This window comes from Bos javanicus, chromosome 4 (genome assembly GCF_032452875.1).
Source record: "Bos javanicus breed banteng chromosome 4, ARS-OSU_banteng_1.0, whole genome shotgun sequence".
Lineage (NCBI taxonomy): Eukaryota > Metazoa > Chordata > Mammalia > Artiodactyla > Bovidae > Bos > Bos javanicus.
The window spans coordinates 105,670,604-105,681,419 of record NC_083871.1 but is presented as its reverse complement, the minus strand read 5'-3'; the positions used below and the strand labels follow the sequence as shown (position 1 = coordinate 105,681,419).

The following is a 10,816-nucleotide window of genomic DNA, read 5'->3' as shown; positions in this document are numbered from 1 at the left end:
AAACCTTAGATATTCTGTGCAATGAGGCCATGGACAGGTATATCTCCATGTATATATATGTATGGAATCTATAATAACTCTAATAAAGAACTTAATGATAAGAAATTTACAAACATGAGGAAATGTTGAATATTGTACATATACATACATACTCATAGGATTCTAAAGTTATCTTTCACAAAGAAACTTTAAGAACAATGTCCATATCAGATATCAATATCTTTTTGGGAAAAAAATGAAATTGGCAAACTAAAGGAAACATTCAAGAGTTAATGTATCATAAAAAAAAAGTTATTTATTGAAACAAGAAAATTCACACTTGAAACTAGTTTTGTAGGCCTGCAAATAAGTGTGTGGGGTGGGCAGGCAGGAGAGGGTAGCAAAGAGGGGATGAGAAGAGATGAAATGAGGTGATGTCAAGGGATCTCCCTAAACCATGTTAGGGGTCATTCTATGGTCAGTAGGGAACTACTCAAGAGTTTTAAGAAAGAAACTAATGCTCTCACCTACATTTTAGGAAAGATGTCTGAGTACAACAATGTTAAGTGGAGCGATAGTAGGCAGGCACACGCATTAGTTCAAGTGAGTCAAGATTATGGCATGGAGTAGGGTGGCAGCAGTGAGAATGGAAAGGCATGGATGGATTGAAGAGATTTGGGAGAGCAGGATGAACTTTGGGATCGAGTGGTCAGAAAAAGAGAAAAAAAAATCAAACTGAAAGGCAGAGCTGTCTCCTAAAAGGAGGAAAACTGGCAGAAGACTGAATTTGAAAGGCTAGCGGAATAAGAAGTTTAGCTTGACAGGCTACATTTCAGGAGCCGAGAGGAGGTGCAAACAGTGGTTTCCAGGAAGCAGTCGTGTATGCAGGACCAGAGCTCGTGGCTACAGATATCAATGTGAGGCTCATCAAAAGGCAGCAGACCCCCGTGCCAGCTTCTCCAGAAAATCTGCTTTTCTGCTCTCAGTCCTCACATCCCCAGACAAACTCCCTTCCTGGCCCAGAATCTTTCCAAAAGAACTAGGAAAAACAACCTGACAGTAAAGTCTCTCTCTTTCTTAAATGTTTAACCTCTATTTAACTAATCCCACCCCCCCCACTACCACACAATTGTACTCGTCTCACATGCTAGTAAAGTAATGCTCAAAACTCTCCAAGCCAGGCTTCAGCAATACGTGAACCATGAACTTCCAGATGTTCAAGCTGCTTTTAGAAAAGCCAGAGGAACCTGAGACCAAATTGCCAACATCTGCTGGATCATCAAAAAAGCAAGAGAGTTCCAGAAAAACATCTATTTCTGCTTTATTGACTATGCCAAAGCCTTTGACTATGTGGATCACAATAAACTGTGGAAAATTCTGAAAGAGATGGGCATACCAGACCACCTGACCCGCCTCTTGAGAAACCTATATGCAGGTCAGGAAGCAACAGTTAGAACTGGACATGGAACAACAAACAGATTGGTTCCAAATAGGAAAAGGAGTACGTCAAGGCTCCATATTGTCACCCTGCTTATTTAACTTATACGCAGAGTACATCATGAGAAACACTGGGCTGGAAGAAGTATAAGCTAGAATCAAGATTGCTGGGAGAAATATCAATAACCTCAGATAGGCAGATGACATGACACTTATGGCAGAAAGTGAAGAAGAACTAAAGAACCTCTTGATGAAGTGAAAGAGGAGAGTGAAAAAGTTGGCTTTTAAAGCTCAACATTCAGAAAACTAAGATCATGGCATCTGGTCCCACCACTTCATGGGAAATAGATGGGGAAACAGTGGAAACAGTGTCAGGCTTCATTTTTGGGGGCTCCAAAATCACTGCAGATGGTGATTGTAGCCATGAAATTAAAAGACACTTACTCCTTGGAAGGAAAGTTATGACCAACCTAGGCAGCATATTAAAAAGTAGAGACATTACTTTGCCAACAAAAGTCCATCTAGTCAAGGCTATGGTTTTTCCAGTAGACATGTATGGATATGAGAGTTGAACTGTGAAGAAAGCTGAGCGCCAAAGAAGTGATGCTTTTGAACTGTGGTGTTGGAGAAGATTCTTGAGAGTTCCTTGGACTGCAAGGAGATCCAACCAGTCCATCCTAAAGGAGATCAGTTCTGGGTGTTCACTGGAAGGACTGATGCTGAAGCTGAAACTCCAGTACTTTGGCCACCTCATGTGAAGAGTTGACTCACTGAAAAAGACCCTGATGCTGGGAGGGATTGGGGCAGGAGGAGAAGGGGACGACAGAGGATGAGATAGCTGGATGGCATCACCGACTCAATGGACATGAGTTTGGGTAAACTTCGGGAGTTGGTGATGGACAGGGAGGCCTGGCGTGCTGCAATTCATGGGGTTGCAAAGACTCGGACACGACTGAGCGACTGAAATGAACTGAACTGAACCCCCACCACAGAAAACCTTCCACAACTCCATCCTGTCCAGGAATCTCAAGTGTATTTCATAAACGAGCCCTAATCCCAGTGTGGCTCTGTGTTCATTGTGAGGTTTAGGAAAGTATGTGCCATGTTAACTTTTTAAAACGTATTGGTTTTTGGTGGTGCAGGGTCTTCATTGCAACGCGGAGACTATCTTCAGTTGTGGCAAGCAGGGGATACTCTTCCTTGTAGTGTCCGGGCTTCTAACTGAAGTGGCTTCTCTTGTTGCGGAGCACAGGCTTCAGGCACACAGGCTTCCGTAGTTGCGGCTTGTGGGCTCTAGAGCTCAGGCTCAGTAGTTGTGGTGCAGGGGCTCCGCTGCACCAAGGCATGTGGGATCTTCCCAGAACAGGGATTGACCCTGTCTCCCCTGCACTGGCAGGCAGATTCTTAACCACTGGACCACGAGAGAAGTTCCCATGTTAACTCTTCATTCCACACTTCAGGAAATTTGTGTGAGGGACTGTATAATTTTCCAGGATTCATGAATGCTGGCTGATGAGCTGAAGCCTGGAGGATGTGGCTAAAAAGTGGTGGGTATCCAGTAATAAAATATAGATACTATATTTCTAGTCTTTCCAGTCATGTGTGATTTTGAGAAAATCATTTTAATTCTTTGTTTCAGTCCTGTCACTACAGATCAGGAGAAAAGAAAGAATGATACCAGCCCTGACTCATCTTTCCAGAGTTGTTGTGACACTGGAATGAGACTATGAGTTTAGGAAACCTTCAGGGGTAAGAATGATACAAAGCTTACTTAAGTTTGTATCTCAGCTTTTGATATAAAACCTGATATAAAATCACCACTAACAATGTCTGTAAAGAACTTCGCTCAGTGGCTGGGATGCAGTAAATGCTCACAAAATGTTGGCTATTAGCAACCAGGCTCTTTGTGTTCCCAATTATCCAAGGATGACACGGCAGTCTATTATTGGCTGACCAATCTTTTCATTAGGTAAGAAGCACTTAGAAGTCCTGCCAACCATTCAGTAGATCCTAGATCTAATGTAATCTAGACTATAAATCATTCCCTGACTGTCAAAATGACTGCTCAATGAATGCTTTACATTTCCCCATGTGCTTAGCTCAGACCTGCTGATCACAACAACCAGGCCAAGCTATGACAGCTGCTGTTGCTAAGTTACTTCAGTCGTGTCCAACTCCGTGTGACCCCATGGACGGCAGCCCACCAGGCTCCCCCGTCCCTGGGATTCTCCAGGCAGCTATGACGGCGGAGTGATGAAATAGTGAACCCAGGGAAAGGTGAAGCCAATGTAATAAAGAGGGGAGGGGCTGAAGAAAAGTATAAGTAGCTGTGATGAGGCTCAGAGAAAATCTGGGCACACTGTCTTCCTGAACTAAGGTGCAGAATACTGTCCCCCACAGCCCTGGCCTGAAAAACTCCAAGGGGACATAAGTCCTAAGCCTGGAGTTCCCTTTCCCACAGACAGCTGAACTGCTTTTAGGCAGATGGGCTTTTAGGGACAGTAAATTGAGGGACTTGGGTCCTGAAGTCCAGTCACGAAGCTTCCTTGTCTCTCCATGAGAGGCATAGTCCCCCACCTTCCGTGGAACAGAAGGGCCTCCATCTGCCTATTGGAGCCCTCTTCCCCTGTACTGTTCATGCCCAGAGCTGCTTTTCAACCCTCCTGCCTAATCATACCCACTGGTTCTACTAGGTGTTCCAGAGAAACTACTGAACTGAGAGCTCCATACTCTGTTGATCTTCTGCACCTCACAAGGGAAGACTATGAAGTTTACCTTCTGCTTGACTGTCCTTGCTGGTATGTATCCAGGACTTTCTACTCTGTCGTATAAGGCACAGGTTAATACAGAACAGAGGAGGGCAGATGCAGGATGTGGGGATGGCACAAAGAGAGTCAAGAGAAACTGTCAGGAGCAGCACTGGGGATCCCCCCTCAGACTCTAGCCAAAGGCTCTCTGGACAGGCTGAGAAGCCCAGTGCTAAGCTTGGGCTTCTTGTTCCACACTTGGAGAGTTCCACACTCAACACTCAACAGTGAGTGTTCCACCTTGGTTATTCCAAAATATAGGCTTCATCACACAGGGGCAAGTCTCAGTGTAGTCACAAGGACAGAGAACTCATTTTGATGACTGATATGCTGGGAGGGACTCAGGGCAGGAGGAGAAGGGGACGACAGAGGATGAGATGGCTGGATGGCATCACTGACTCGATGGACGTGAGTCTGAGTGAACTCCAGGAGTTGGTGATGGACAGGGAGGCCTGGCGTGCTGCGATTCATGGGGTCGCAAAGAGTCGGACACGACTGAGCGACTGAACTGAACTGAACTGAACTGATGCCTCCCTGTTGCAAAAGCTTAGAGACTCAGAATGTGGGGAATGGAGAAGATGGGAACAAAAGATCAAATGCAAGGACCCTCCATCTGTACTCCCTGACTATGTGAAGCTCTTCTGAATTCACCAGAGCGGCCTTTCCCACCACACCCTGACTACCTAGGTTGTTGCATCACAAATTAGCTGTGTGACCTTGGACAAGTTAATTAATCTATCTGGGCTTCAGTTTCTACAGTCAAAATGGGGATATTCCTACCTACATTAGAGTCATTGTGAAGATTTAGGACAAGGGTGCAATGGCTCTTGTCCTTATTAATACCCCACCCTTTTTTCCTTGGGGTTTCTAACAGTGTTAGTCCACAGAAAAGGGTGTGGTGAGGTACAGGCCTGGGCTTGGAAAGGATTCACATAAGAACCAAGGGCAGCTGAAACAAAAACAATATTTCTGATATTAGAATCAGCCTTCCTCCTCTTTCTTCTCTCTTTTTTAAAAAATTCATTTATAAAAGCACTGCACAGTCATACTAGAAAATTGAGAAATATTAAAAAGTATAAAAAATAAACAGCTTTCATAGTCCCACCTCAGTCAACACATGCTAATGTACTTTTTGAATTTATTCCCAGGCTTTATTTTATTTATTTTAATGGCTTATTTTTGTTTCTTTACTTGTTCTTAGACAATTGGATTACTAGATTAAATGCACATTTTTATTATTTTTTAACTGAAAGGTTATTAGTATTCCTTTGCTGTTTAATATTCTTTATAAATGCAGTTTTAATATATATGCTGTTCCATTTGTTCACACTCCTTTGTATTTCAATATCCAAGATTACTGTATTGGACATTCGTATTTCAAACATTTACCTATTATAAGAAAGAAAGAAAGTGAAGTACCTCAGTCGTGTCCGACTCTTTGCAACCCTGTAGCCTACCAGGCTCCTCCATCCATGGGATTCTCCAGGCAAGAACACTGGAGTGGGTTGCCATTTCCTTCTCCAGGGGATCTTCCCAACCCAGGGATCAAACCCAGTCTCCCACACTGCAGGCAGATTCTTTACCAGCTGAGCCACAAGGGAAGCCCAAGAATTACCTATTATAAATAGTGTTAAAATGAGCACATTTACTAATAATCTTGATCTACATCTGATTATTTCTTTAGAATCAAGAATTCTTGGGGTTGTAATTATTAGGTCAAAGGTGACAAACCATTTACAATTCTTGATGCTCATTTTTAAATTGCTTTTGAAGCAGACAGAATCAATTCCCATTCCTATAAGTAGTAAATGAGAGTCTTTCTCATTTTACTTTCTTAGGCTGAATATTGTTAACATTGGACAAAAATGATTATTAAAACTATTAGATAAAACAGTATGTCATTTTCATGTACATTTTGATTTTTTAATGTCAAGTACCTTCACATTTCCTGCCCAACTGATTACTACTTTAAAATTGTCCATATTTCCATTCAGCTAAGACACTGTTGACTGTTCTAAGAACTTCTAAGAACTTCTCATATCTATTCCTCAGGGACATTTTTCTCCGCTCACTCATCTGTGCAGAAAGATGACCCTTCCCCCTATTTGGTCTACCTCAAGTCTCACTTCAACCCCTGTGTGGGCGTCCTCATCAAAAGCAACTGGGTGCTGGCCCCTGCTCACTGCTACTTACCGTGAGTGTTGACCATCCTCATCCACTCTACTCACTCTGCATTGGTGATTCTCAAACAGGGGCAACGTTCCCCCCAGGGTACATGTGGCAAAGGAAGACATTCTTGGTTGTCACAATAGAGTGAGGGCTGCGGGGAGGGCTGTGTTAACGGCATCTGCCTGGTGAACGCCAGGGGAAGGATGCTGCTTAATATCCTATGCTGCACACAGCAGCCCCCCACAACACAGCCATCCAGCCCTGCACGTCAACAGGGCTGCTGGGGGGCCTCCTCAGTCTCCCATAAGTCTTCCCAAGGTTTTTTTACTGGCAATATGAGTTTTGTCAGTTAAGGAACCAGCAGACAACTGATGGTGCACTCAGATTTTATTAAATTGAGAAGAATTGATAAAAAAGAACTAATGACAAAGGTATGGTCTAGTTACAGGGAAAACATAGACAACAGTTCAATTCCTCTGGGGTTCAGTATTAGAAAGATGTACTTACTACTCCCAGACCTAAAGGGGCAGGGGGAGAATGATTTTAAGTGGGGAGAGGAAAAGAGTCAGTGAGAGAGAAAGAGACAGCACTGTGTACAGAGACAGCCTGATAGCGGTCCTAACCTTTGATCAGGAGACGGTCGACAGCCACAACCCTGCAGCAACCCAACGGGGCACGGCAGGTGGCAGGATAAACTTGCCAACCTCTCCCTTCTCCTTCATGTTCCTTTCTGGTGCTTCTTATCAGCCAAATACCAATCAAATGCCAAAGGACAAGAAAGCACATGGACTTAATCCACCTATTTCACCTTCCAAAGTACAGAGATGGATGAAATAGAGTTGTGAGGAGATTTGATAAAAGCAAACAGGAGCTGTCCAACACTCAAGTCACCTCATTCTCTTCCCGACACCAGAATGGAAATGCCCAGATAGGCTGGAGCCGGAAAGGAGGGGAAATAATATTTCTAGACCATGCATTCTTTTCTCTCCCACTACATGAAAACAGAGAAGTGAAAGGCTCCACCACTTAACTGTGTGATCATGGGTGAATACTCTCATGTGCCTCCATTCCTTCATCTGTAGCACGGGGATTCTGTTTTGAATCCCTGCTTTGTTGTGAGTAGTAAACGGGGGAATTCAGGATTCAGACAAAGCTCTTGGCAAAGCGCCTGGCCCACTGTAACATCAGCTTTGATGATGATACCAACAGTAACGATGATGGTGACTTCCAACCCTTTGTCCCTCCAGAAATCTGAAGGTGATGCTGGGAAATCTCAGGATCAGAATCAGAGATGGGACAGAGCAGACAATTAATCCTATCCAGATTATTCGCTACTGGAACCATAGTCATACTGCGCCCCAAGATGACCTCATGCTCATTAGGCTGGCTAAGCCCGCCATCCTCAACGAAAAAGTCCAGCCCATTGCCCTCGCCACCAGCACCGTCAAGCCAGGCACCATCTGCATGCTTTCCGGTTTGGACTGGAGCCAAAACAACAATGGTGAGTGCACCTACCCCCGAACATCAGGTCATGAGTTATATCTGATGAGACAGGCCGGGGAGGAGCCCCATGTCTGTGTAACTGAGAGCAGAGGAGGGTGGGGTGGAGACCAAGGGGGAAGTACTGTCTGAGGGGTCTGGCAAAAAGAGACCCTGTCAGAAGTCCAGACTCCTCCTTTCCCAGGCTGTCTAAAGCTCCACTGCTTCTTCAGAGCTTTGGCAGATGGAGCTACCAGGCCACCTGACTCAGCACAGAGGCCACGCCTCCTGATAGTCAGAGGCACAGTTCACATTAAAAAGGCTCCGCTTTCCCGTACTGGCTCACTTCTCTTGTTGAGGACACCTGAGAACTTGAGTCAGGTCACCTCTTATTCCTCCAAGAACAGACACAGAGTAGAAAGAAAATGCTGCTTTTTAAAGAGACATAAAGGCCATTTCAAAATCTTCAAGATTAACCCTCATAACCATGCACAAAATCACGTCTTCTTTCTTCCTCATTATTTTGTTCAGTTCAGTTCAGTCACTCAGTCATGTTTGACTCTTTGCGACCCCATGGACTGCTACATGCCAGGCCTCCCTATCTATCACCATCTCCCGGAGCTTGCTCAAACCCATGTCCATTGAGTTGGTGATGCCATCCAACCATCTCATCCGCTGTCATCCCCTTCTCCTCCTGCCCTCAATCTTTCCCAGCATCAGGGTCTTTTCCAGTGAGTCAGCTCTTCACATCAAGTGGCTCAAGTATTGTTCAGACAGACACAAAACATCAGTTGAAACAGAAGCTGGGGATTGGAGAGCTAAATGACATTTGTGAACAGGAAGGTTTCTTTTATCCCTGTCTTCCCTCAGGCAGACACCCTGATTTAAGGCAGAACCTGGAGGCCCCCGTGATGTCCGACACAGCCTGCCAGGAAACCGAACAAGGAAAAAGCCACAGAAACTCCATATGTGTTAAATTTCTAAAAGTGTTCAGTCGAATTTTTGGGGTAATCTTTTCTCTCTATCCAATTTTCATTCATTTGGATATGTCTAGTTAACTATTTAATCACGGTATTTAAAAAATAGAAAGCCGACAACTTCACAAATTTTTGAGAATTTGGTAAGGCTGCAGCAAAGCCTCCCATTATCTTCAGTAAAGAGCCCTCATTAGAGACATCTGTATTCATTAAGGGGCATCAAGCAACACCAAGAGTTAATAATTGGTTTTTTTTTCTCATAGCTGCAACTGAAAATGGGTAGCACTTAAAAAAAATAATTCAAATACTTCACAAATTGAAATAGGCTTCATCAGTTCAAGTAAATGGAGTTTGACTCATTTTAAATGTGAGTTCTAGAAAGGCTTTTCTCTGACTTTCTCAACGTCACACAAGGCTAGTTATGACAAAGTTAGATGAATGAATCAAGCTTCCAGTCTGCGGACTCTTATCTTGATGCAGCATGCTACCTCCAGGCAGGGTGCGTCCACACGGGGACTAGAGAGCGCCTATAAGGAGATTTGACCACATCTGTCTGCCTCCCTCTCTCTGTGCGATGATACCTTCTAGGAGCTGGCCGTTGCTACTGTCATCTGCAAAAACAAGCTGCAGGGGATCGAGGTCGGACACTTCATGGGAGGGGATGTGGGCATCTACACCAACGTTCAGAAATACGTCAGCTGGATTGAGAGCACCACTAAAGACAAATGAGACGTGTTTCTCCCTAAGTGTCCCAGAAGCTCCACCATGGACGATACCAACCACGAACAACTTACCCCAGGTTCAAAATAAAATGTCCAAATAGAAATATTTGGATTTACCACACCAGTATCTTGTGTTTTCTCATTTGTATCTCTGCACATATCCCATAATGAGCTGAAGAACCAAGAACAAAACGTGAAATAAGATAATAGGGTTATACCTATTATCTCATTTAAAGCTTATAACCAACCCTCGAAGTTGTCTTTTCTTCCCACTTTACAAATGGGAAAACTGAGACAAAGAGAAGTTACTTAACATTATCTATAGGTGGTAGTTTATCAGAGCCTGAAATGGAACCCCAAAACGCCGGATTCTTAGCCTTGAAATTATAGGCAAGTCCATAGCATTACAACAGATACTGGCTTCTGTTCCCTGCTACCTCTCTCCTTTGCTTTTTGCTTCTCTTCTTTTCACAGCTATTTGTAAGGCCTCAAGAGGCAGGTCAGGTTTTCTGGTATTCCCATCTCTTTCAGAATTTTCCACAGTTTATTGTGATCCACACAGTCAAAGGCTTTGGCATAGTCAATAAAGCAGAAATAGATGTTTTTCTGGAACTCTCTTGCTTTTTTGATGATCCAGTGGATGTTGGCAATTTGATCTCTGGTTCCTCTGCCTTTTCTAAAACCAGCTTGAACATCTGGAAGTTCATGGGATCACGTATTGCTGAAGCCTGGCTTGGAGAATTTTGAGCATTACTTTACTAGAGTGTCAGAGAAGGCAATGGCACCCCACTCCAGTACTTTTGCTGGAAAATCCCGTGGACGGAGGAGCCTAGTAAGCTGCAGTCCATGGGGTCGCTAAAGTCGGATACGACTGAGCAACTTCACTTTCACTTTTCACTTTTATGCATTGGAGAAAGAAATGGCAACCCACTCCAGTGTTCTTGCCTGGAGAATCCCAGGGACGGGGGAGCCTGGTGGGCTGCTGTCTATGGGGTCACACAGAGTTGGACACGACTGAAGCGACTTAGCAGCAGCAGCAGCTTACTAGCGTGTGAGATAAGTGCAATTGTGTGGTAGTTTGAGCTTTCTTTGGCATTGCCTTTCTTTGGGATTGGAATGAAAACTGACCTTTTCCAATCCTCTGGCCACTGCTGAGTTTTCTAAATTTGCTGACATATTGCATGCAGCACTTTCACAGCATCATCTTTCAGGATTTGAAATAACTCCACTGGAATTCCATCACCTC

General features: G+C 44.1%; 1 protein-coding gene across 1 annotated transcript; it reads left to right on the top strand.

Moving 5' to 3' along the window:
* Positions 1 to 3,700: 3,700 nt before the first annotated feature.
* On the top strand, positions 3,701 to 9,694 carry PRSS37 (serine protease 37). Its single transcript, XM_061414944.1, has 6 exons — positions 3,701 to 3,793; positions 4,110 to 4,214; positions 6,276 to 6,417; positions 7,640 to 7,893; positions 8,742 to 8,878; positions 9,437 to 9,694. Exons 2-6 carry the CDS (start codon positions 4,181 to 4,183, stop codon positions 9,575 to 9,577), a joined length of 708 nt encoding a protein of 235 aa, XP_061270928.1. The 5' UTR covers positions 3,701 to 3,793; positions 4,110 to 4,180; the 3' UTR covers positions 9,578 to 9,694.
* The last annotated feature ends 1,122 nt before the right edge of the window (positions 9,695 to 10,816 follow it).

Coding starts and splice junctions, on each gene's coding strand:
- PRSS37 (XM_061414944.1), top strand. CDS start 4,181: ATGAAGTTTACCTTCTGCTTGACTGTCCTTGCTG. Junction 4,215..6,275: donor CTGCTTGACTGTCCTTGCTG/GTATGTATCCAG, acceptor TCTATTCCTCAG/GGACATTTTTCTCCGCTCAC. Junction 7,894..8,741: donor CTGGAGCCAAAACAACAATG/GTGAGTGCACCT, acceptor GTCTTCCCTCAG/GCAGACACCCTGATTTAAGG.